Source organism: Filicampus tigris, chromosome 13 (assembly GCF_054856515.1).
Source record: "Filicampus tigris isolate MCC_2025a chromosome 13, RoL_Ftig_1.0, whole genome shotgun sequence".
Classification (NCBI taxonomy): Eukaryota; Metazoa; Chordata; class Actinopteri; order Syngnathiformes; family Syngnathidae; genus Filicampus; species Filicampus tigris.
In genome coordinates this window covers 4,047,758-4,072,898 of record NC_141229.1, presented here as the reverse complement: position 1 = coordinate 4,072,898, position 25,141 = coordinate 4,047,758, and the positions used below count along the sequence as shown (strand labels likewise).

Here is a 25,141-nt window from a genome sequence, read left to right as displayed (position 1 = left end):
TTTTTTTTTCTTGTTTTCACTTTGAGATCAACTTTGAATTTTTGTCAATGTATTTTTAATGAAAATCTTATATATCAGTGGTGTCAGTGTAATAGAAGTACCATTAGTGAAACACCTGCTCCCTCTAGTGGTTTGCAAAAGAATCACTGAAAACTGCTTAATGTTCCAGTGGTTTCTTTTTTTTTTTACTACATTACAGTGTAGGGTAGAGCAGGGATGACGCCGCTCTTAAGAAATATGTTTTTATTTGAAAATATTAAAAAAAAGACTTCAATATCAACATATTTACAGAAGTATATGCCTAAGTAAACACATCTGCAGAGTCATTCACACAAGACCACAACTTTGTTTTTAGGAAACAAAATAAAAACATTTGTTAAAGGTGCATCTTACCCCACGGCCTGCAAGTCATTTTGGTCCATACAAACTTGCTCTTTATGCATAATATAAAACTTTATTTTCAAATATTGACGTTGCTCTTACATCAACCTTAACACAACGTTTTATAAAGTACAATATTATAAAGTGCTATTTTCCTTGTTAAAAAATATGTTACTTTTCTTTCTCGTTTTATGCGCGGGGCGATTTCATAACAGATTATTGGCACCTCTGTAACTATTTGCTTTGAATGAAATATGATAGACGCCACCACCCGCTATTTGCCTCAACACATTTGAAGACAGAAAGTCTGTGTTGAGGAATGACTGTGAGTTAATAACTCCAGGCAGCTGGTATCTGCTCGCATGTGTTTGGACTTGACTTTGTCTCACACCCCAGAGGCTACATTATCCAATGAAAGAGGCTACAGGTAAGCACTGTAAATAGTCTGCTCTGGTTTTGACACGTCCAGAAGAGCGATAGTGAGTATATTGAAAGAAGAATGATGAGGATGAGCTGCCAGGCGAGTACGAGAGAACTCGAGGAAGACCTAAGAGAATTGTTGATGGATGTAGTGAGGGAAGACAGGAGGGCGGAGGATGTTAGAGAGGAGGCTACAGAAGATAGATAGAAAAGGATGACGGGTGTGGCGACCCCTACAGGACAAGCCCAAAGAAAAAGTTGTTGTATGATAATGTGTAAAAATATAAAATATTTTATCCAGCTCACTACCCAGGGCTATACTGGTACAAAAAAAAACAGCCCTGGCATTTTGATTGAGACCGTCCCGTGCACAACTATGCATGCTCGCAACCCCCCCTTTTTTTTTGTAAAGTAAGGTTTGTTGTTGCTTGCATTATGAATGTGATGAGCAAGGTTCTGGGTATGTGGGCATTTTATTCATGAATTTATTATATCATGAAACGATGACTTCTCAGCCATGCTCATTGCTTGTTATCGTGTGAAAATAATGGAAATACTTGATATCGACCCCAAGAATCACATTTTTTCTAAAGACAGATTTTTATCAACTTTGTATTCAGACTCGACTCCTGACCACCCCTGGCTACCGTAGCTCTGCCACTGATGTTGATTGTTCATTTGGTCATACCTGATTTAAAAAAAAAAAGGGGGGGGGGGGGGGGGTTCAGCAATCATTTATTTTTAACGTGTTATAGTTGTGTGATGAAACAAACATTTTATCCAGTTTTCTGCCTGATAAAAATAAAGGTTACATTTAAATAGTAAGAAAATAAATAGCGGATTTTATTTATTTTGAAAATGCTCTAGTTGTGTGATTGAAAAAAAAAACACATACCATTTTGTCAAGTTAAAAGCTAAAAAAGCCGTAGGGTGTTTTGAAGAAATTCCCCAATGCGTAAGCGAGAAGGCAAACAGGAAGAGTACGCCTACGTCATAATCTTCGTCACCGTTTATTTACGCCTGTGTACCAATCAAGCACGCCCAGGCGTGGTGACGTCACACGGCGTACTCCAGAAGAGAGCGCGAGAAAAAAAGGGGGCACTACAGGCAGCCTTTTTGTTTTTTGTTTTTTTGCTTATCGTCCCTTTCCCACTTCACCCATTCTCGGCCAATGTCCGTTTGTCTAACCCCCGAGCTCGGAAGCAGCAGCCGGCCAGCCAGGTAGGCGGGCGGCCTCGCTGCATGCGGCCATGCTGGAGGAGAACCGCGGCTACGGGCTGTCCGGCGGCTCGTTGGCGAACGTCTCCGTGTTTCATCTCAAACTAACTGACAGCGCGGCGACAGCCATTAGCAAGCTCCACCACGACAAGGTAAGCTAACTAAATTAGGTGCCTTTAGCCTCCATCGTGCTAACCCCAAAAAATAAAAATAAAAGTCTTAAGTTGAAATGGAATTCTGTGTTACATAAGCGAATGCGGAAAGAACAGACACAGGCTGGCGGTTGAGGGGCAGTGGTGGGACGTAACGAAGTACAAATACTACATTACTGGCCTCAAGAAGATTGTTTTCAGGCATTAGTGCATTCAAGGCATTCCTTAAGTGTATATATTCCTCACTACTTTACTTTTACTCGCAGCATTTGTACACCGATGTTTATGCTTGTGTGCCTCAGTGGTTCTCCAACTTTTTACACTGAGTACCACTTCAGCGTAGGGGTGTGCATCTCTCCACAAAAGAGGAATTGTTACGATTCTCATTACACGATACTAGTCAAGGATATAACGATTTTAAAATGTAACGATTTGATTCAGTCGGATATCCACTTCGATTCAATACTTTAGCTTTTTGACATCACAACTGCTCAGGTAACGACCAATCACGGCTGACCTGTTTTCCGAAGCCGAGCCGTGATTGGTCATTACCTGACCCCTGAGCAGTTGTGATGTCATTTTCAGTCAGCAGAAGTGACAAAATGGCCGCCCCCTGAGTTAGCTCAAAAGGGGTGGATTTTGCTGCTTAACTCATATTCCACAAACGCAATTATTAATCAGGATGCCGCGTATCAACTAGTGGGCCTGCTGGCATCATATTCTTTGAAAAAAATATGTTTGGTTTGATTCCCACTTTAACACATCTTTTGGGTTTGTAAAATCAGAAAAGAACATATTTTTAAAAATGCACCGAGATAAATGTTATGTGAAGCATTGCAACAAGGCAGTCGCCACCGAGTCAAGTAGCACGACAAATTTGGCCAAAGGTGAAAGATAGACACCCCAAACTCTACGAAGAAATGAAACAGGTGGGTCAGTAGTATTGTTTATGGTTACTCGTGAGTTGCACCAAAAAACAACTGCTTGGCGACGTCGGCGCTAAACGCTACCTGAGAAAATATCCATAACACCAAAGCTAACGGTTAGCTTCGTCTATTTTTACCTCCATCGTGGCACTTTTAGCAAAGCTCATTTGTCCCCATTTTGCACGCAATATGTTATACTGTTGTCATCAGACAGAGGCAAGCCCACACAGAGAAGTTTAAAGTTGCATTACACTTGGTCTGATAAAGACGTACATCCGCAAATAAAGCTTGCGGCACAAATGGAGTTCCAATTTGTTCCAATTTCACAGTCCAGCCATTCAATCCAAGCAACTCATTTATATATATTTTTTCCAAACATTAGGGTAAAAGAGGGTCTAAAAATGTCTGGAAGTGAATGAGTTAATGTTTACAAAAATGTAAGACAATAAAATTGCGTTTGTTTGCACTATTGCAAAAATATCTTGATTGTTGAATTGATGAGCGTTACCTATTTGAAAATTTGACTTAAAAATGTTCAATAATAAGGTGATTTTTTTTTTTTTTTCCTCCACAGCGGTATCGAAATCGGTATCGGGTACTTTTTTTGCTAGTGTCGAATCGAGGTTAAAAATTTGGTATCGTGACAACACTAGTGCCAAGTTGTTAAAATAGGTAGTAAGTATATAATTGTGATAATTATGTCCGGAAGTGCGTTTCAGAGCCTCTACTTCATTTAAAATTCAGGTACCCGAGTTGAATGGGAACTTCTTGTCAATAAAGTTTTTCTCTTTCTTAATTTCTTTCCTCTGTATTAAGTACAAAGGGTGAGTTCTTTAGCCACCTTTGATTTTGGGTCATTTAACACTTGCGTAAATCCAAAAATGAAAAGGACAACATTGGCCTATTGCATGCAAAAAAGGGAAGGATACAGGAAGTCAACACACTTCCTCTGTTAAAGCACTTCTCCACTTCTAATGCTTCCTCTGTCCCATAACATGGAAAGCACAGTTAATCTGCTGCCGGGCTTTTCCGTAGTCATGTTACCATGATGACGGGAGTAGTGGAGTGAAAACACCTTTTTGCACAACGTTAAGGCTCGTCAACGGGGTTTTCCCAAAATGACAATTGGGGAAAGTCATTTACCCGGTTGCACGAGGTAAATTGCTCGGGAGACGGAATGCAGACGATCATTTTATATCAAAGTTAGGATCAATTGATTCAAAACGACGTGGTGGAAATTCAGACAGTCGCTGAGTAGGTTGTTGCGTACTTTGTACATTGTGTTGTTTTGAGCTCAAGTCGGTCATAGAATTTCATAGTATTCAATTGTATATTTCTTATTGTTAACGATGGTGAAACCAGAAAATGGTGGCACATGACCACGATGTTCCCCACTAGACGCTTTTTCCACATGACTTTGCTCATGCACAATTGTCTTCTCCTTCAGGCTTCATTTGCGCCTCCCACCATCTGTTTCAATGGCAACCAAGGGGTAAGAGGATCCTCCCGATATAATTTCACATTTTGTACACTTTCCGATTCCAACCCTCTGTATGTTTGTGCCCCCGACGTAGAAAATCACAATCCCCTGCTCCAAGAACGGCGGCGACGCCAGAGTCTTCATGTTCGGCGTCACCAACGTCGCCCGCGACAATCCACACGGCAGCTTCGACTGCATCCAGCAAGTCGGCTCCGGGTGAGATTTAAAAACAGCACGACGACCATATTCAATAGTGCTTGTCCTCGCCTTCAAGGAGCTCATCAGGGGCAAGAAGTGTAATCGCCAGACTTATACCGAATTTAGAATTTTACCTGCTAAATGGGAGCCGTGAATGGAAGGAACAGACTAAAATAATCTTTCCAGCACTTTTCCTGATGAGGGTGGAAATGGAAGCTGGAGCCTATCCTAGATGATTTTGGGCGAGAGGTGGGGTGCGCGGTATAAACGGTGTATTCAATAGAGCCGATGAATCGGCCCTATTTTGCACCATAAAGTGCAGATTTTTTTATTTTGACTTGAGATTTACACATGAAATGTTACCGTATTTTTCGGACTATAAGGCGCACTTCAACTCTTTAATTTTCTCGAAAATATGCCTTATAATCCGGCGCGCCTTATCTACGGATGTCAAATTGAAGTTGAATAAAGTTTGACTTATTTTCTGTACTGGTTTGCTTCCCTTAAAGTGCAGTAATGTGCACCTTAAGATCCAAAAAAATACGGTATCCTAATTGATATTTCGTCTTGTTTTATTTTTATTTATTTTACCACTTCAGCTTGTCTAATGGACTCCATAACTAACTTTTTCAGAAATGACAAATGTATTCAATTAAAACATTTGTTACCCTTAGTTTTATATCATGACATACTGTTAGCGTTGAGAGTCTGCAATTTATACCGTGCTAATTTTGGGACAAGCCCTCGGCTCGTCCTTGACAGCTCACCAATCAGTTGCGCGTTACAGCTCGGCGCAGGAGCTGTCGTGTCTGGGCGTCATCCAGAAGAAGATGACGGTGAGGGCCACGGACGACTCGTACGACAAAGCCCTGCAGAGCATGGCGCAGGCCGAGGAGGAGAACCGCAGCCGGGGGGCCATCGTCATCAAGCAGGGTGGTCGCTTCAAGCAAGGTAGGACGCCACGCTTGTCGGAGGTTGCTAGGGTACATTTCCAAAACTATGCAAAAGTTATATAATCCATTTGACCTGAGCACAAGAAAAGCAAGTCAATTTTGTTTGTACGGCACTTATTCGGAAAAGAGTCTCAAACGGCTTCACAAGCCCACTGTTGACAAAAACTGATCCAAACCCCACAAGCGGGCAAGGAAAAACGATATCAGCGACTATCGGAGTATAAATTCCCACCCAAAAATCTGTAATTAGGACACTACGTGACTGCCGAACTGCGAACATGTCGTGTTTCACAGTATTACAAATTGGAAACTTTCAATGGGAATTGACGGAAATGTAACCCATTAAGGCCTAAAGCGCACGGCGAAACATCTCTCTAAAACCTATGGGCGACTCTAGAATCACCCTCTAAAACCTTCCCGGAAATGTAACACCTCCAAAATAATTGATATCTTAGCCCTTCTAGTAGATAAGAAACATAATTCGAATTTGAGAGCTTGGACCTGTGGCTTTCACGCAGGCCTGAGTTTATTATTATTTACTGTTTCAGTCAAAAATGTACAAATAAAGTGTCAGTGCAAGAGAAGCATGATTTTTAATTTTAAAAAAAAAAAATCAAGTGGTAATTACTGTACCATCCTCTGCTAACAGCCGTCAATAGCGTCATTGTCTACGAACATATCTTAACCATATGTCGCGTTCGACTGGGTCACAGTCCACAAGCGCGTCGTCGTTTATATCACTACCGTCACTTATTTCTGAGCTCTCGCGATCGTCTGCGTCCGCCATTACTACTTGAAAAGAATTCCGGGACATCCTCGGAGGGCTCACGATACTGTCACGTGTATATTCTGATGCATTTCATTTGCTAAGATAATTGCTTAAAAAAAAAAAGAAAATGACGTATACGGCTCCCGGCTTTTTTTTATATTATATTATATTATATAAATATAAGTTTTAAGGTCGCTCCTAAGAGCCAATCTTTAATTTGATCAGTTCCCGTTTTTTTTTTGTTTGTTTTTTTTCTTCCTACAGATCCCTGTTAATTCCCAATGGATTCCCATTCCTGTGGAATGTTTCCAATTTTGAAAATTCCCAGAACTTTGCAACCCTTCTTGTCGCAAACGTGCAGTTAGTCACACGTAAACCTGCTGATTATGTCACCCACAAACATGCTACTTTTGTCTAATCAGTGGCGTCATCTCCTGAAATTAGATTGAACATCTTTTGCTTGTGTGTGTCGTAACCCGCATGTGGCTTCTTTACTTCTTCCTCTTCCCTTTGTCACTCTGCAACATCATGAAAGGATATCCTGCTACTTCCTGTCCGTTGCGTCATATTCAATCATTTAAGTTTCTTTTTTTTTTTTTTTCCCCCCCCTTGATTATATATTGTGATATTTACCATTACCGTGAAGGTATGCAAATGAAATGTGGGCCATATTGCCCTATATTAGAAGTGTTATTTATTTATTTTTATTTCCGCTGCCCCCCCTGCAGGAAAGAAGGTGACAGTGCGCGCCCCGGCCCCGGCTTTGGCCAGCCTGACCAAACCCCGCCAGACGGCCAAGTCGCTTCTCCCGAGTGGCGGCATCAAAGCAGGTGCCGTCACCCCCAAGGGCAGGAAAGGTGTCGGTGCGTTCAACGGGCGGAGCAACGTGCAGCGGCGTCCCATCAGAGAGAGGGTGACGCACCTGCTGGCACTCAGGCCGTACAAGAAGCCAGAGCTCATGTTGAGACTGCAAAAGGATGGACTGACACCACCTGATAAAAACATGCTGGACTCCGTGCTCAACGACGTAAGCGCACTAATCCCTCGCCACTTTGCGGTTCGAGTTTCCCGGCCTCAGTGCGTCACGGGTTTTCAAAAAGTTTCATCAGAGAATTAAAAAAGGACAAATACAGCCATGTCGGCAGCCAGAAAGACGCGTTGTTTCAAAGAGATGAATTGACTCGGAGGCTTTGTAAATACCCGCGGGCACTCACAGAAGGCGTGTCAGCGCAGCCTCTCGCTAGCCTCGTCCGCGCTAACAAACTCATAACGTTATTTCAACTTTGGTTCATCCAGTTATTTTTGACAGTGACAGCACTTTTATTGAACCGTTGTCATTTAGAGACACTGCTCGATATACAGTAGCAAGCTTTCTGGCGAAAGGGTAGCATGTACAGGCTGAACAAAAGGGGGTCCAAGGATTGACCCTTGAAGCACCCCGCGTCATGATGCAATCCGATTCAAACTTCCGGGGGGCCACAAAAGAATGCCTTTCCTGAGCCATTTTAAGACTTACCCAAGTTTCCAACCTGTTCAACACTATATTATGATCTGAGGAAAAAACAGAGTACCCCAAATTTGGGACATGCTTTGGCCAGCCCTGTTGTAAACTTTTTTTGGGGGGGGGTGGGGGGGTGCATTCCGTGTATACAGGTGGGCCAACTTAATAGTAGGGACAACACATGGCTGCTGAAGGACGGCCTGTACAAGGAGCTGCAGAAAGACTGGCCCGGTTACACGTCGGGAGACCAGCAGCTCCTCAAACGGATCCTTGTCAGGTAGCTCCCAAAGTCCGCTGCATGTGTTTTTGTTTGGAAAATGGAATGGCTGGATAAACCCTCTCCTGTTCCTGTGCAGGAGACTGTTCCAGCCTCAACAGAACCTCCTCGCCGTCCCCGAGACCCAGGTGAGCCCGCTGCGGGACACGCCCAACTCGTCGCCGGCGCACCGTCCCAAACCCGCCCCGGTCGAGGAGTACACCGACCCTCTGGCCAGCAAGAAAACCAGGATATCACACCTGACGCGCAAAGCCGCAGCCGCGCCGGGCGGCGACGTCCGTTCCGAGCACCCGCCGGACCCCAGCGGGCTTTTGGACTCCTTGTCGGCGGCCTGCGGGCAGGAAGCGACGCGGCTGACGAGCGAGCCTCTGCCTGACGTGGACAGAAACTCGGTGAAAAGGAAGAAGAGCAAACACAGAGAGCAGGTGAGCACGGGGCGAACGTCACAATGATTTACCGAGCGATTCTCAACCGGCGGGTCGCGGACCGCCAGGAAAAACTCCCGCGTGTTAGTATTCTTACTCGTCTCTTTTCCAGAAGAGTACTGAGGCGTACAAAGTTCAAACATGGTTTCCCCAATATTGTATGTTCTGTCAGGAAAGATTGCACACGTGTCCCCGAGCCACCAGCTAGTCTGTAAACAAATGCAGTGCAGCTCAGCCTTTGGCTAAAAGACGTCAATTAGCTGTTCTTTGTCCATTTGTCAACATAAATTGCACGTTCCACTGATTGTTGTAATGTTGTGACTTCAGAAGGAGGAGAAGAACAGAGGCAGCAAAGAAAGGAAAACGGAGACCAGTTCAACCAATCCAACTAGTCAAGTTAATGTGGACCGTACAGGTGAGCCTTGTTTGCATGATGTTTTCATCGTTTGTATATTCATAGTAGGGCAAATATTTGAAGACAATGTCGCCCAGCCCTAATTTATGGTATTTCGTGGAGTTTTCACCCATGGAACTTTGTTGACAGAAGCTGCCTATGTGACGTTTGACTCCGACGGCCTTCAAGCAGCCGACCAGAACACGGATTTTTTTGTGTGAGTACACGATGAACTCCCCAAGTGTATTTTGCTTTGTACTCAAATTTTGCTTCCTTAAATTCACACTTGATGGGTGGGAAGGCACTCCAGACACTTAACTATAAGGATACGAGGCTTTTCCAAAATTTCCATGATATGTCCCCATCTTGGATTTTTTTTTTTAACATTTCCAGCTTGTTTGTGGCCATTTTTGTCCGCATAGTATGTAGATATTTACTGGGGTTTTTTTTTTGCTACGTTTACTGCAAGTGTTCAAATAAAATCAGTTCTTGTCATTAGAATGAAATATCCATTCATTTAAAATTCTTAACCCTTCAAATTACAGTTTGTTTGTACAAAACTCAATGATTTATTTTTTTTCTACCCGTTTTTTTATACACGGACACCAGTGCATTGGTACGCTTTTATTTTGAAGTTGTTCGTGGCAGCGAACAAAAAAAAAAGACACAAATGACGAGCATATTTTAGAGCCCAGAGTGTTCACATAATCTTGATTTGATTTGTGCAGGACTTACACGGAGATCAGCAGCCCCAGTCAGCGGCAGCGCTACAAGGAGGAATTCAACAAGGAGTACAGGGAGTACCGAGACCTGCACGCCCACATCGATGGCGTCACCCGCCAGTTCATGGAGCTGGACACACAGCTCAAGCAACTCCACCATGACTCGCACAAATACAAGGTGAGATGGGGGGGGGGGGGGGGGGGGGTCGGGCGGCGGCAATTACGTTCATCCAACATTGATATTTACCCAGCACATGTCATCTTTCTTACAGACTATTCACAATCAGATCGTCCAGGATTATCGGCAAATAAAAAAGGTTGTCCATTTAAAAAAAAAAAAAAAAAAAAAATTGCCACGCTTGATTTTCTTACACACACGTCTGCATTTCTGTGTGACATCGCAATCTCTCTCATGCCCCCCCACCCCCACCCCCATCCTCTGTCTTTCCACCAGTCTAACCCAAGCTATAGCCAGGACCGCCTGCGATGTCAGTACCTCCACAACAAGCTGGCTCACATCAAGAAGCTCATATCCAAGTTTGACCAGCGGCAACTGGAGCAGTGTTCCGCCCCCAAGTGAGGAGGATAAACCTGTCCAGTGAACATCACGTTAACAGGGCACTGGAACCTCGGGTCTCGCCGCATAAATGGTCGCTGGTCGGCTGTGACGGGAAGCGCAGCGACCGGCTGGAGTCGCAACTGCCAAGGCGTACGGAGCGGCAATCACAAGCAGTGAAGCGCATGGAGTGATGGCACTATAATGGGGGGGGGGGGGGGGGGGGGGGGAATATTTTTACTGTCAATGTTCACACTGAGAAGTCACTGTTGTCCTCCTGATAAGTATTTTCTTTTTTGGGGGGGGGGGTTATTGGGTGAAAGAAAAGCCTGTCAGTGTTCCTTCTATTTAAGGTACAGACATCTGATAGTATTCAAGGTGTTGGAATCCGCATTCAGGGAGTTTTCTTCAGTGGTCAAATTTAAAACGATTCTATGGTCAAAAACACTTTGTCGCATGAAACCTTGTATGTATGTCTTACAGAACGCATGCCAATGAGTATTTTGTGTATGTCATTTTTATTAACCTTTATTGCCTCAGTTACAATAAAGCAGTTTTTTTTAAATAATAAAATCTGATGTGAATAAATTACCGTTTAGATGTACTTAAAATTCAAAATGTGTCGCTGCTGTTTATGTTGCATTACTTGTTTTAGTAGGAGTAGTAGGCAAAAATGAAGGGAGTCCCAAAGAAATATCTAGTAAGACATTAACTGCAGGGGCGGGATCTCTGCTGGACTTCCGGTTCAAGATGGTGGCCGGAGCCACGCCTTTTTACAAACATTTTTTTTCATCTCAACTCTAACGGTGATTGGTCTGTCTTGCCAGTCACATGTCATGTAACCCCTCACAAACACTTGCCATATTCTTCCCATCCGCAAAACACCACTTAACCTTCTTTACTATTACAATTTGCACTCGAATAATGTCCGCCGCTTGATTATAATTGAACGCGTGGTGTCAATCGGCTAACTTGTCGCGCTTTTGCCGTAAGTTTCAATTTAGTTGCCCGCTGGCTACTTTCGAAACAATGTGACATGCTAGCTAGCTGGCTAGCTTGGGAGAAGGTAGCAAAATGGATAATAAATTATTTGTTTTTATTGACAGGTCGCCATATTGTCATTGATCCATCTTTTCTTCGCAGTCATGGCTGGCATGCTCCGAGGGACACTCCGACTGAGGACGAACCTCAAACGGCCCTTGAGCGTCCTCGGCTCGTCTACATCGTCGGGTGGGCTTTTACTACCTCGAAGGACGCTCCACGACAGGGGCGATGTGACCAAGACGTCTCCGCCGTGGGCAGCTCCAGAAAGGCTGCCGTTTTCCACAGTGACCCGGGAGGACTTGGACTTCTTCCGGAATATTCTACCTGGCAGAACCGTTACTGACCCCGACCTGTTGGAGTCTTGTAATGTGGACTGGCTCAAGTCTGTCAGAGGTTGTTTTTTTTTTTTTCCACTTATGGAATTTGCTTTGTCATATCGTTTTGAAACCGTTACCCCCAGGAATTTCTGTGCCTATAGCATTAACTTGCATTAACGTCTTTCACTGATATAATAGAAGTAAATGTGTATATATAATAGAAGGGAATGTCACTTGGCAAAAATGTATGTGTCACGCTCATACATGAAATTATCTGAACAGATAATGTTTTGAGAACAGATTTGTTTTTGTTTTTACTTGATACACGACTCTATGAATAACCTACTGCTGTATTAACATAACATGATAAATTTATAGAGAACAAAGAGTAGGACTAGATAGGTTCTCCGACTTCTTTCTACTCCCTTTGACCAAGTAATTGTGCGCACTATACAAAATATGTATTTTACGAACAAATGGGGAACAAGTCCATTAAAAATTGATTGATTACCAAGTCCTATTATCCGCAAATATTCAAAAATGTATCTTACTGATGTCTGTGCATCTCCTAAAGGTTCCAGTGAGGTGTTGCTGAGACCTCAGACAACACAGGAAGTCTCTCAGATTCTCAGGTTGGAAACAAATGGAGTCCGTTTGTTACCACTTACCAGACATTATATTAATAACATAAGTTCTCCTTCGGCTGTAGCTACTGTAACAGCCGTAACCTGGCGTTGAACACACAAGGAGGGAACACCGGGCTGGTCGGTGGCAGCGTTCCCGTCTATGACGAGATCATCCTCTCCACCGCCCTCATGAACAACATCCTGGCCTTTGACAGCGTTTCTGGTTCGTGTCCACACAGTTTTAAATCGGTGACATTTGTACAAAGACATACTAAATGTTTTGTTCATTTGCAGTAATTTTCAAATATATGAACATTTACGTTTGTTTGTATTGTGTATGATTTAGATCATGTGTGCATGTGTACCTAATATGACTGCTGAGTGTATTATTTTTGCTGACTTTGCAGGGATCCTGACTTGCCAAGCGGGTTGTATCCTGGAGCACTTGTCCGTCTACTTGGAGCAGCGGGAGCACATTATGCCCTTAGACCTGGGCGCCAAGGGCAGCTGCCACATCGGGGGCAACGTGGCCACCAACGCGGGGGGTCTGCGGCTGCTTCGCTACGGCTCCCTGCACGGCAACGTTCTGGGCGTGGAAGCGGTGAGTTGGTCAAGCCAACGCAACAACTAGCTTTGGTTCAGTTTTTTCCACATTCCCCATCCCCAAAGTCTTTTCACATCCCAGAATTGAAGTGCTGTGAATACTTTCAGTGCATCCGGAAAGTATCGACCGTGCTTCGCTTTTCATTTATTTACACATTTATTTTTTCATCCGTAATACATTTGGAAAATTCGCCTTAAAGCGCAAGTCAACTCAAACATGTTTTTTTTTCAAGAATATGTTCCCGGCAGGCCCACTAGTTGAAACGCGGCATTCTGATTCATTTTGCAGCAAAACACCAATCGTTTTTAGCCATCCGTGGGGGCGGCCATTTTGTCTTCTGTCGACTGAAAATGACATCACAACTGCTCACAACAGTTGTGACCTGTTGTCAGGTTGTGAACAGTCGCGATGTCATTTTCAGTCGACAGAAGACAAAATGGCCGCCCCCGGGGATGGCTAAAAACGGGTGGATTAACACTTAATCCACAAAGGCAATATTTATCAGAATGCCCTGTTTCAACTAGAGGTCTTACATAGAACATATTCTTGATATTCTGTCCTGTTTCCGTAATGGGATGTAGGTGCTGGCTGACGGTCAGGTGCTGGATTGCTTGTCCACCCTGAGGAAGGACAACACGGGCTACGACCTCAAGCAGCTCTTCATCGGCTCGGAAGGCACGCTGGGCATCATCACCGCCGTGTCGGTCCTTTGTCCTCGCAAGCCCAAATCTGTCCATGTGATGTTTCTGGGTAGGCCCTGTTGCATTTGGGTTAGCTCTTCAAAAATAACTCAAACTTACCCCCCCCCCCCCAAAAAAAAAAAAATACAAAATAAATAAACACAGGTCTGATATGTCCTTGTAGGTTGTGAAACGTTTGAACAGCTTCTGAAGACCTTTCAACTGTGCAGAGGCATGCTGGGAGAAATCTTGTCGGCCTTCGAGTTCCTGGACAGCGAATGTATGCGGCTGCTCAACACACACCTCAAGCTGGACAACCCAATCTCTGGTACACGTGGTGCTTTTCCCCAAATTCGGAGAAAACGATCTTTTGGTGAAAACAGACATATCAACCAGAACAGTGACTTTGATGCTAATATTTTTGCGTGGTGTTTAGGAAAAAGTATTTTGGTCGGAAACCGAAAATGCAATTTTGGGCCATCCGTGGCCCGACGCTGGCCGAGCGCTAACGCGGATCCTTGCCATCGCTTGCATTCCTTCCCAGATTGTCCGTTTTACGCGGTGATGGAAACGTCGGGCTCGGACCCGCGGCACGATGAGGAGAAGCTCCACAATTTCTTGGAGGAGACCATGACATCGTTGCTGGTCACCGACGGGACGCTTGCGACGGAGGAATCCAAAACCAAGGTGACTAGTTATGAGTGCCCCAATTTACAAATTTGGGGATTCACTTTGGTCCATTTTTTTTTGCTTTGACATACAAGTGAGCTTTAAGCCTTCCACCATTAGATGCCGGCAGCAAACTTTACAACATCCTCCTGCTTTTTCTGCTTTCAGTTATTCCACTTGCATGACTATTATTAGTTATTTTTTATGTCTGTAAGGTTGGTGTTTTTTTCCAGTAACACCAATAAGCGTTTGCATTTTTAAAAAATATTGTAAGTAGTTGTGAAAAGGCAAATTATTTTTTTTTCTTGAATATTGCATTATGCCTCATTATTGTCATTTGTGATCGAGGTGTTGACAAAAGTACTCTTAAATTGAAAAATAGTTTTTGAGAGTTCTGGTGTTGCGAATAAATAATCAAACTCACTGAATGGCATAGCATCGTTTCTTTGCATCGCAGTTCGGAGGTCAGTCGCGCCACATCGGTAATTGCTGCTAAAATATCTGATCGTTGGTACTTTATCGAGATACGTAAACAGATCAGATCAGAGATGCAGAGCACCGTTGAGTGCCATTTGCCAGGCGTAATTATTTCAAAAAAGAAAACTTTTTTTTTTTTTTCCCCCCCCCCCGTCAAAGGCTCTGTGGTCGCTGCGCGAACGCGTCACCGAAGCGCTGACGCACGACGGCTTCAACTACAAGTACGACGTGTCGCTCCCCGTGGAGAGCATCTACCAGCTGGTGACGGACATGAGGCTCCACCTGGGGGGCCAGGCCAAGAGCGTGGTGGGATACGGACACCTGGGTAAGGCGTGACAAGCCTTTGAGATAAGAAATTGGAGTTTCATAAATAAAGTGGCAAGAAAACGAGGCGTTAACACGCATTCAGACTCCACGGTTTGGACTCTTTGTGTGCTCCAGCGCCGCAGTTTTGGCTAGCAAAAAGGATTAGCGACTAAATGTGTCAACAATTAGAAATGAGAGCGTTACAGGCATTACTCGTTTATTTTTCCGGTTGGAAAAAAGGGGCGTTTATTTTTCTTAAGTGGACGCTGTCTACTAAAAGGACGCAAACCATTTGAGCAAATAACGTATCATGACACGATGCGAGTGATCGCTGCCGTTCTCTTCCTGTTCATTTTGCGGATTGGAATAACAATCGGGCTTCTATTTGAGGGCGGTGTTTATTTTTTTTTCGCGGGCGGATTAGGGAAGGTCACGGCGAGTGGAGTTATTTGAAGAAGGCTTTTGTTGCTGAAGTATATTTTCATTGGAGGGAAGGCCGCTATTTATGCCGATGAGCGTGTACAGAACATGCGGTGAAAAGCTTTTATTTGAGGTAGGCGTTTATTTCCCAACAGTGGATGTCTATTCAGCCACTCCATCGCCGCGTAACGCAACGACCAACTTCCAATTTGGCACGGGGAACTCATTTATAGCACTTAGCATCTATTTAAAGCGATTCTAAATTCTCGTCCACCGTCCCACAGGAGACGGGAATCTCCACCTGAACATCACCTCCCCCACCAAAGATGCGGCGCTGCTGGCTGCCATCGAGCCGTTCGTGTACGAGTGGACCTCCGCCCGGCGGGGCAGCGTGAGCGCCGAGCACGGCCTGGGCCTGAAGAAGAGGAACTACATCTACTACAGCAAGCCCAGCCGGGCGGTGGCCGTCATGGCGGGCGTCAAGGCCATGCTGGACCCCCGGGGCATCCTCAACCCGTATAAGACTTTGCCGGACAGGCTGCTGTGAAAGTTGCGAGAGAACTCCTTCAAGGCTAACAAAGGTAACGTGAGCCGAATTACGCCTGGATAATCGTCGTTCCTCAAATTGTGACACTTGGTAGGGGGGGAGGCGTTTATTTATTCGGCGGGTAAGAAATAAGGCATTGTTAAATCTATTTTCAAATTGTTTCCCCCCCCGTAAATAATTATGTACACTAATGAAACAAAACTTTGTCTCACAACCCTTTCTTTACTAACTTTTTTTTTTCCCCCCCGCCACACCTTATTTATTCATTCAAACGAGAACACAACGCATCTGCTTGAGTCGAGGCTTTCATTCAAACATACTATACGGGCACAATTTGGACATTAAAAGTACTGACGATTGAGTTGTCACAAGTGCAGTAAATGTTTTATTACATATATATATATATGAAAAAAAAAAAAAAAAAAAAAAGGACAAAGCTGCTTTTATTTTCAAACAAAACCAGCATTTGCGAGCACATTCACCTTGTAACCGCACACCTGGAGGCAATTTCACCGCATCATTACAAAGATTCGTACCGGTGATGTCGCGTTCCCGCCTCGGAGGCGGAGAGGAGTGTAACACGCAGGCCCGGCTCGCGCTACAGTAAAGCCCCGCCCCCGCCCCCGTATGTTGAAGTGACTGATGTAAACAAGTATTCCTCCACTTTTTTTTTCCCCCCCCCCCCTTACAATGTCAGATGAGGATTCATTCCTAGTTTGCGGATGGCTACTTTTTAGACTCCTGGCGCCTCATTTATTAGAATGCGTAGAACAGGTTCTATATTCGTTGGTACGGCTGAAACTTTTGCAGAGGTAAAAATAAAAATAAAAAAATAAATAAAAAAGTGTTGCTAAATCACACCTGCTCTCACACACATCTAGCCTCATTTGCATTGAGAAATGCCTCCTATTGACTACATATAGTAGCATATATAAATAAACTGGAGTTGAGGAATCCCTTTATGAAATCCAAAATCATGATATATATACATATATATATGTATATATGTTTGATTAAAGCCCCCTGTATAATACGCCCCCCCCCCCCACCTCGTTGTTTGTTTGGGGGGTTTTTTTTGCGTAAAAATGAGCATTATTCACGAGATTTGACAGCGCTTGTCCGAGAAATGGAAACAAAAACAAATCCCGGTAGTACCGTTTGGAACAATGAACTCATTCACTGCCAGCCCAGTTAAAGTGTCCCATCAGTAGTTTCACAAGGTTTTGTCTGTACGCATGCTCAGAGCTGCGCGTGAATTTACACACAAGTTCAAATTGGTCAATCCCATACGTTGCGCGGGAATGCTCGTATGCACGCTTGACAAACGAGCCCCCCCCCCCCCCCCCCCCCGATAAGGTGGACTTTTCTCCTCTGACTTCCGTGACCAGTCCAGCGGATGTAAATGTGTCCGCTCCAAGCTTAATAGTGACCTAGCACATTCATTACACCAAACATTTCAAATCGATTTGGCTGTGTTCCTCTTGCGACGTTTACATTTGTAGGGTTTTTTTTTGTTGTTGTGGTAGCTAGCGCCTAGCATCTTGCTAACCGCTTGTCGATTGTCTCTAGCCGCGGATCGGAAAAGACAACGTGAGTTTATAAAGCCACCGGTCCTCCAAAAGTCCGCAGAAGGCCACCACGGGATTTAAAAGGTTCGAGAGCCCCCCCCCCCCCCCCCCCCCTCACGAGTCCTTCACCTTGTCCAGGCAACTGTGAATCTTATCCAGTGTCTTCCTGATGCGCAACGCTGTCAGCCTGGCCGACGGGTTCTGGTACCAGCATTCCTTCATCAGCTTCACCAAAGCCGACAGCGTCTAATCGGAGAAGAAGAAAAGTTGACGATCCAGCGTGTACGGGAGCATCAGACGTGAGTTCAAATCGTTATTCATAACGTGCGCGCAAAAATGCCAATTCAGGGAATGCCAAGTGAAATGCTGGAGGGGGCCAGAATTTTTTTTATCAGACCACCCACGCACCTCCGCACTCTCGAAACGGTCAAGCGTGTACGTACCGGATCGGAGAACCAGCGATTGGGAATGAAGGGCCTCTGCTGCTCCACGCACACCACCTTCCTCATGTCCTCGAAACTCGGGTCATTTGGCACTTGGTCGTAGAACGGAGGCTTGTATTCTTCTACGATACCTGCGGGGGAAGGAGGTCAACTGTAGGTTAATCCTCGAGCGCTGATGAAGGGGGGGGGGGGTGGGGGGGGGGGAGATAAAGTTCAATCAAACGTTGTCCGGTTCTTTCACCGTTGCTGTACGAGCGTCTGGCGATCTCCCACAGCACCAGCCCGAAGGCCCAAATGTCCACCCGCTTGAAGGCGTCGAAGCACTCTGTGTGTAAGCTCTCGTCCAGAACCTCGGGAGCCATGTAGCGCTTGGTGCCCACTTTGGGGTTGTTGCCCACGTCCAGCAGGTTGTCGGCCTGGGAGTGCGTCACCGCCAGACCTGGAAAGCGCACAAAACATACACGGCCACTTACTACGGGAGATTGACCGAGATGGTTTTTTTCGAGGCCGATACCGATTATTAGCAGTCAAGGAGGCCGATACCCGATATTAGGGGACGATATTCATTTTCGCTAAAAAGGAAAATATTGGTGTCAAAATAAAAATAAAAATAAAAAACTTGACCTTTGTTTAGTCGTCTTTGACCATGTGTATTGAACAATTTTTCAGAGTTGCATAACATTGATTTAAAAAAAAAAAAAAAAAACATTATAAATGCCAATGTGGCCATCTTTGTTGTAAAATTCTAACAAAAAGAGATATTGTATTGAATTGACTTCAAATAAAAACAAAAGGTGCGTAGTGGGTCAGTGGAATCTCTTATAAAGTTCACTAAATATTTAAAATAAATACTTCCTTGAAGTTAACACTGTTTTAAATTGATTTATTATCGGCCATCAGATTTTTAAAAAAAGGCCCATACCGATATTCGTCAAAATACTGAATATCGGCAGCGATAATCGGTCACTGTTTTAAATTGATTTATTATCGGCCATCAGATTTTTAAAAAAAGGCCCATACCGATATTCGCCGAAATACTGAATATCGACCTGGCCGATAATCGGTCACTGTTTTAAATTGGTTTATTATCGGCCATTAGATTTTTTAAAAAAGGCCCATACCGATATTCGTCAAAATGCTGAATATCGGCACCGATAATTGGTCACTGTTTTAAATTGATTTATTATCAGCCTTCAGATTTTTAAAAAAAGGCCCATACCGATATTCCGTCAAAATACCGATTATCGGCACCGATAATCGCTCCATCCCTACTCACTACACCGATTATCGGTGCCTACTCACTACACCGGAGCTGAACACGATCCGATGATTTTCTTTCCAAATCGCTCACCCAGGTCTGCGATGCAGCAGCGTTGCTCCTTGGTCACCAGGATGTTCTTGCTCTTCAGGTCGCGATGCGCGATGGCCGGCTTGCCCTCGGCGCCGAAGATCTCGGTGTGCAGGTGCACCAGGCCGCTGGCCGCCGACGCCGCCATGGCCAGGCCCTCGCACGCCTCCACGGCCACGCGCTGGAGGTAGTCGTACAGAGAGCCGTTCTCGTGGTAGTGCGTGATCAGCCACAGCTGCGTGCTGGAGTTGCGCGACGTCATGTCGGACGCCATGAAGCCTGCAAAAAAAAAAAGGAAAAAGAATGATATGAGGAAAGGACTTTGGTCGTTTGTTTCAGGAAAAAAAAAAAAGGAAAAATAATGATATGGACAAAGAGCTTTGGCGGTAAATAACTTGCAGTATCTTTTCAGCACTTCGACAAAGATACATTTGGAATGACTTGATGCCTACCCAGGATGTTTTCGTGTCTCAGGAGCACAGTGTTGTAGATCTCGGTCTCGCGGAACCAGGACTTTTCGTCCCTGGACGAGAAGATCTTGACAGCCACGTTCTCGCCCTGCCACTGGCCTCGCCACACCTCGCCGTACCGGCCCTTACCTTGGGCGGACCCGTGTGGGAAAAGCCGATATTAACGGACGGAAAAGTCAAAAGTCATTTATGGAAAAGTCGCTGGAACAAAGGAAAATTGGGCTGAAATGTCCCCCCAACTTCAAGATAGAAGTAAAAAAAACTCAGCAAAGTTAGCTAGCTTTGTTATGCTAACTAACATTGCTTCCGTAAATGTCAATAATATATATTTTTCATGTTGTTCCAACTTGCTTTAGCGTCCCAAAAATTGCCACCTACACTCACCTACACACTCCATCAAACTAATCTGCCTGGCAACAGTCCTCTGAACCAGGAAAGGAAGGCCCGACCCGCTTCCTGACGTGCACGAGTGGTCCAGCAAGTCCTTAGAAAGCCAAGACAGACCTGTTAAGTCAAGGGCTACAGCGTATTAGTTAGCCGCCGCTTTGTGTTGTTCTCACGGCTAAAGTGCTGTCCCCCACGTTGGAGGTCATGAGTCCGTCCACGGCGCCCTGCTCGGTGTCGAACTCCTGCAGCCTGTGCAGGTGTCCGCGGTGGAGCCTCCTGCAGAGCAACGCCGACGCCACCGACAGCAACGCCAGCGCCGCCACCGGGCCCAGCGCCAGGAGAGCCAGCGCGCCCGCGCTGTACCTCACCGGCTCGCCCTGCGGCGCTACATCATCGGCGGGTAAGGACTCAGTCACTCAGCAGTAGCATAGTGGACTACGTTTTCGAATACAGTACAGCCCTGCGGTACGCCAAGGTTAGGTGGCAAGAACTAAGGAAAAAAAAAAAAAGATCCAAATACGACCGTCGAGCTCGCCTGCTTTTTATTTACGATTTGAATGTGCACCATGGTGAGTATGACCATTTTATGGATAATGCCCACTAAAGTAGTGATGGGACCATTGCTAAGAACCTCACGATTTGATTCAATTTGAATTATTTGGTTGTGATTCCATTCGATTTAAACGCTATCATTAGGGATGTAATGATTCACTCGAGCCCCAATTTGATTTAAAAAAAATAAATAAATAAAAATTGCTACCATGCTTGTCTCTGTGCACTAGTGTGGTTCTGCAGCCGTCCACCAACGCAACAAGCAAATGAATTTTGGCGCAAAAGCATAATTTCATCTACACATTCAAAATGCGCTATGCATCGGGAATGAAAAATCGTTTCAAGGCATCACTTTCTAGATGAATTCAAGTAACTGGATTTTTCGATTCATCGAATCGAGTTTCCGATTCATCGAATCGAGTAACTGATTAATCAGGGTGAATCGATTTTAAATCGATTTTCGATTTCCCGCTACATCCCTAGCTGCCATAGTGATTCAGTATGAACCGAAGGACCTCTTTCTTGCTAGCCGAGTCCTTGTTCGGCTTTAGTACTTCCTGTGTTTTCCCAGTTTTTTGTCAATGTTTCCATTTGTATACCTCACAAACGCTACTATTGCCGCATCAATCATCACGTATAAGACCAAAACATTTATGTGTATATAAATCGGATATTGTAACAAAGCTAAATGTATTGCTTTGCGTTTGTTAAAATAATACAGGGGAAGAGAATTTTGAAAAATGATCATGTTAAATTGCAACTACATGTAATTAACCTGGAAAAAAAAAATGTGTGGGGATATATATCAGCCAATCAGCTTTTCCCACAAAAATGACAGGTCGGCTCGCCTCAGGCAAATCCGAACAGCGCAACGTGCGGGGCCCCGCCATGCATGGCGAGCGTTTGCTTCGGGTACCTGAAGGCAACAGGGCCATGACGGCGCTCCTGGTCGTGTTGCCGTTGCACAGGTGGTGCGAGCAGCAGCGGATGGCCTGGTGGGAGGAGGGCGCCGTGGAACAGTGCAGGCGCGTCTTCTTGGGACCCTCCAGGCAGCCGCGCTCGAACACCACGCCGCCGGAGCCCACCCGCACCGACGAGAAGCAGCGCGTGCCGCGGCACTGCTCCTGCAGGCACTTGGGGCTGTCGCACAGGCACAGCAGCTGACCCCCTGACAGGGGGACACGCGAGGACGTCACGCTGGCTTTTCATTTTGCAACACGTATTCCAAAAGACAGTGAAAACACAAAATGCCATTTTTAAATGGTGATTTGATTCATTAAGGGAGAAAAACTATTCAAAGCTATTTGGCCCTGTGTGAGGAGTAACTGTATTTTTCAGACTACAAGTCGCACATTTTCTTTTGGTGGTTGGAAAATACTTTTGGCGCTGGTGATTTTATTTTGAGTAAGCCCCCCAATATATGTGGATTTTATTCATTTATTTATTTATATAGTGTCTTAATAAATTCACTGTCTTTCATACGAATTCACCCCCCCCCGCCCCTTTTTTTTTTTTTTTTGCCTAACCTATAAGACCAAAAAAAAAAAAATTTTATGAAGTTGTTGACCAAATACCTGAGCTCTCAGCTGATGTCTGCAGGGCCCACAGGGAGAGCGGCAGCAACAGCGGCGGCAGCAGCAGCAGCAGCGGGGGGACGTGGACACTCCTAGCATCCATGGTTCAGTGCGCTGGAGCAGGCAGGAAACAGGACAGTAAATACATGAAAGATTACAAAGAGGATAATTACATTGACGCCCCCCCCCCCCGATGTTTGCCAACATCTCCCTAATTGCATTTCAATGTGGCCGGAGCACAACGTCGCAAGCTTGCAAGTGTGCACTTTGTCAAACAGCCTTTAGCTACTTAACATGTTTGATAACATGGCTACTTAACATGTTAGTCAACGTCGCTAAATAGCAGTTTTTCCTTCGCAAACACAGGGTGCCCTCGGTTTACGACGGTACCGACATGCGACGTATCGGACCGTGCGCAATGAATTAGTTTGCTGGGCAGGGTAAGAGTACGTGGTCAGTAACACCGTACGTATTGGTTTTTTTTTTTTTTTATTTGATTGTTCTATATTTATATTCTTTTGTAATTCAACATTTTTAGTTTCTAACGTAATACTTTTGTAGTGTTTTTCTAACATTTTTACAATTTTTTTTTGTATTTTTCATTTAATATTTTATAATGTTCATATTTTTTTGTTTTTCATGTTTTTTTTTAATTATACCCAATATTTTTGTCAAAATGCTTGCATTTTTATGCTATGTGAATTCTTAGCTAATATTTTTATCATTTATGTCCAGTGTGTTTTGTTTCATATTTTTTCCCCAATATTTGCTTTTTTCATTCCAATATTTAACATGTTTATTTTTTTTTTTTTTTAGATGGGCTCCAAGCGTTTTTCCATATTAACTGCAATCAGGACTTTACTAGTGCATTAGCATAGATTGGCTAGACTATAGTCTAGAGCGTGTACAGTGGTGTAGTAGGCCTATATATTTCTCAATAACGAGACGGGTTACGTTCCTAAAAAGTATATTTAAAAGTATTGTGAACCACGGTAACATTACGTGCAGTTTGAACATTACCACTGCATTTAAATCAAAGGCCATTTGAACACACACTGTGTTGAACACTTGTAGACATACAGTAACAGGCATATCTTCTTTATCCTCTATGAAAAATGACTGATATAAAGCATTTTACTGAGACACTTAAAAGTAGCAATACTATTGTTGTTCTTTGTTTGTGTCTGCATGACTGTATCATCCTTCTCTCTGGTGGGCAAAGTCATTTACACCAGAAGGAGCAGCACAATAAGTTGGTTTGAAGCATTATTATTTTTTTAATTCTTTACAATCTATTTAAACATGTAACTACTCCGTTTTTTAGACAGCACATTAAAGATGACTATATCTTCTTATTGGGGCGGTAGCTGTAACGTATTAATGGTATTTGCATTCATTTCAATGGGGAATGATAGTTTGAGAAACGAGTGTTTTGAGTTACAAGCATTGTCATGGAACAACTAAATTCGCATCTGAAAGCATAATAAGTAAGCAAAATGACACGTTTTGCGGGACTGTTAAAAGCGTTTTAAACTAGGGTGGAACATTCAGTCAAATTCATATCAGCATCGCAAAGCTGCTTTTTTCCCCAAAAAAATCGTTCAGCCCTAGTTTAAACGCAAATGTCGGCGTGCAAGGCAAGAGGACGTTACATTGTTTTGTGTAGCCAGAAAGGCACGTCAACGAGTGAGTTTATTAGCCCAACATCGCCGCCTCCAAGGCGCCACTCAAGGCAGAATGATGCCCGACGCCGCTCCAGTTAGCCTAGCCGAGCTAAACTGGCTGCAGTACGGAGCAAAGCCTGCACTATACGAGCATGGCGGTGCAAACATTTTACCCACCTAGCACACACGGACGACGGATTCTACCTCATAATGTCACGCCTCGATGCCCTTTATATTAGGTTGAAACTGTTATTCCTTTTTTTTTTTTTTCTTTTTGTATGCCTCCTGTCGCAGAAAGACCAAGCGCAATTTGCGGCAGCGGTCGAGGCAGCCCTTACGTCACTTCCGCTTCTACCGCGACCGCTGCCTCATGCATGCCCCCAATCGAGGCAGCTGCCTTTGCATTTCCTCCTTCTGCCGGGAGATGTCGCAACTCCATTCGACCTGCTGCCGCTACCTTTTCTCGTTCCGCTGCATCCAACGTTTTTATGAACGGCTTCTTTTTGTAGCGTATGTGTTTAGAAACGACTTCTTTTTGTTAGTGCTTGATAAACACGATGAAATACCCGCTGCAGTCAATTTATAAAATATTTTCTCCTCTTCGTAGGGGACTTTGTACGCTTTGTACGTTTGTACTATGTATGTAAATATGTCTGTCTGTATTTAGTTATTTTACAGGGATGTCTGTTATTTGCTTTGCAATTTATATTGATCTAAGTCACTTTGGACCTGAAGACTTTTAAGATGTTGTGGGAGCTGCATGCACCTGCGATTGCACAGAGTCGATTAACCATTGACCAGCGGGTTGGGGGTTCGAGTCCCACCTCCATCTGCACCTTATTGTTGTTTCAAGAATGATATAAATATCGAAGGTTTTACCACTATGACTAAATATTATTCAGTCTAATTTCGCATCAAACAATGCCTTTAAATGGTTGGGGTTTTTTTCGCAAAAAAAATGCCTTACTGTAGTCTTACTATACATGGTCTTTTTTTTCGCAAAAAAAAACGCCTTACTGGTCATGGTTTAAGGTGTTGGTTTTTTGTTGTTTTGTTTTTTCGAGAAAAATAAA

At 44.2% G+C, this 25,141-nt stretch overlaps 3 protein-coding genes across 9 annotated transcripts; 2 read left to right on the top strand and 1 right to left on the bottom strand.

Moving 5' to 3' along the window:
• Window positions 1–1,854: 1,854 nt before the first annotated feature.
• LOC147137209 (RNA polymerase II elongation factor ELL-like) lies at window positions 1,855–10,585 on the top strand. Its single transcript, XM_086048784.1, has 12 exons — window positions 1,855–2,171; window positions 4,545–4,589; window positions 4,672–4,793; window positions 5,563–5,726; window positions 7,226–7,524; window positions 8,151–8,275; window positions 8,355–8,700; window positions 9,028–9,115; window positions 9,245–9,311; window positions 9,823–9,994; window positions 10,089–10,133; window positions 10,271–10,585. Exons 1-12 carry the CDS (start codon window positions 2,052–2,054, stop codon window positions 10,394–10,396), a joined length of 1,719 nt encoding a protein of 572 aa, XP_085904910.1. The 5' UTR covers window positions 1,855–2,051; the 3' UTR covers window positions 10,397–10,585.
• A 72-nt stretch (window positions 10,586–10,657) lies between these two features.
• Window positions 10,658–23,556, top strand: d2hgdh (D-2-hydroxyglutarate dehydrogenase). 6 transcript variants are annotated; one of them, XM_086048790.1, is made up of 13 exons: window positions 10,658–11,360; window positions 11,516–11,809; window positions 12,308–12,365; window positions 12,443–12,582; window positions 12,767–12,960; window positions 13,545–13,713; window positions 13,828–13,971; window positions 14,188–14,330; window positions 14,949–15,114; window positions 15,800–16,096; window positions 17,769–17,929; window positions 19,483–20,678; window positions 21,799–23,556. In XM_086048790.1, the coding sequence occupies exons 2-10, from the start codon at window positions 11,518–11,520 to the stop codon at window positions 16,060–16,062; spliced, it is 1,569 nt and encodes a 522-aa protein (XP_085904916.1). In that variant the 5' UTR covers window positions 10,658–11,360; window positions 11,516–11,517; the 3' UTR covers window positions 16,063–16,096; window positions 17,769–17,929; window positions 19,483–20,678; window positions 21,799–23,556. The 6 variants fall into 6 exon arrangements, with proteins under 6 accessions (XP_085904916.1, XP_085904917.1, XP_085904915.1 ...); XM_086048791.1 differs by having other exon boundaries at window positions 11,479–11,809; XM_086048788.1 differs by having other exon boundaries at window positions 10,659–11,438; window positions 22,430–23,556.
• On the bottom strand, window positions 17,726–24,414 carry acvr1l (activin A receptor, type 1 like). Of its 2 annotated transcripts, none has more exons than XM_086048792.1 (10): window positions 24,246–24,414; window positions 22,405–22,518; window positions 21,747–21,998; window positions 20,452–20,663; window positions 20,276–20,375; window positions 19,874–20,020; window positions 19,425–19,700; window positions 18,315–18,512; window positions 18,074–18,204; window positions 17,726–17,876 (listed from the first exon to the last, which is right to left on the bottom strand). In XM_086048792.1, exons 2-10 carry the CDS (start codon window positions 22,505–22,507, stop codon window positions 17,745–17,747), a joined length of 1,551 nt encoding a protein of 516 aa, XP_085904918.1. In that variant the 5' UTR covers window positions 22,508–22,518; window positions 24,246–24,414; the 3' UTR covers window positions 17,726–17,744. The 2 variants fall into 2 exon arrangements, with proteins under 2 accessions (XP_085904918.1, XP_085904919.1); XM_086048793.1 differs by having other exon boundaries at window positions 24,273–24,399.
• Window positions 24,415–25,141: the final 727 nt, after the last annotated feature.

What these genes read in the sequence shown, in the direction of transcription:
- LOC147137209 (XM_086048784.1), top strand. Translation starts at nt 2,052, where the DNA reads ATGCTGGAGGAGAACCGCGGCTACGGGCTGTCCGGCGGCTCGTTGGCG. An exon ending in GGGTGGTCGCTTCAAGCAAG is followed by an intron (nt 5,727 to 7,225) that starts GTAGGACGCCAC and finishes CCCCCCCTGCAG; the next exon opens with GAAAGAAGGTGACAGTGCGC. An exon ending in ATTATCGGCAAATAAAAAAG is followed by an intron (nt 10,134 to 10,270) that starts GTTGTCCATTTA and finishes TCTTTCCACCAG; the next exon opens with TCTAACCCAAGCTATAGCCA.
- d2hgdh (XM_086048790.1), top strand. Translation starts at nt 11,518, where the DNA reads ATGGCTGGCATGCTCCGAGGGACACTCCGACTGAGGACGAACCTCAAA. An exon ending in GGCCTTTGACAGCGTTTCTG is followed by an intron (nt 12,583 to 12,766) that starts GTTCGTGTCCAC and finishes CTGACTTTGCAG; the next exon opens with GGATCCTGACTTGCCAAGCG. An exon ending in ACGTTCTGGGCGTGGAAGCG is followed by an intron (nt 12,961 to 13,544) that starts GTGAGTTGGTCA and finishes AATGGGATGTAG; the next exon opens with GTGCTGGCTGACGGTCAGGT.
- acvr1l (XM_086048792.1), bottom strand. Translation starts at nt 22,507, where the DNA reads ATGGATGCTAGGAGTGTCCACGTCCCCCCGCTGCTGCTGCTGCTGCCG. An exon ending in CAGACGCTCGTACAGCAACG is followed by an intron (nt 18,205 to 18,314) that starts GTGAAAGAACCG and finishes CTTCCCCCGCAG; the next exon opens with GTATCGTAGAAGAATACAAG. An exon ending in ATCGCTGGTTCTCCGATCCG is followed by an intron (nt 17,877 to 18,073) that starts GTACGTACACGC and finishes TTCTCCGATTAG; the next exon opens with ACGCTGTCGGCTTTGGTGAA.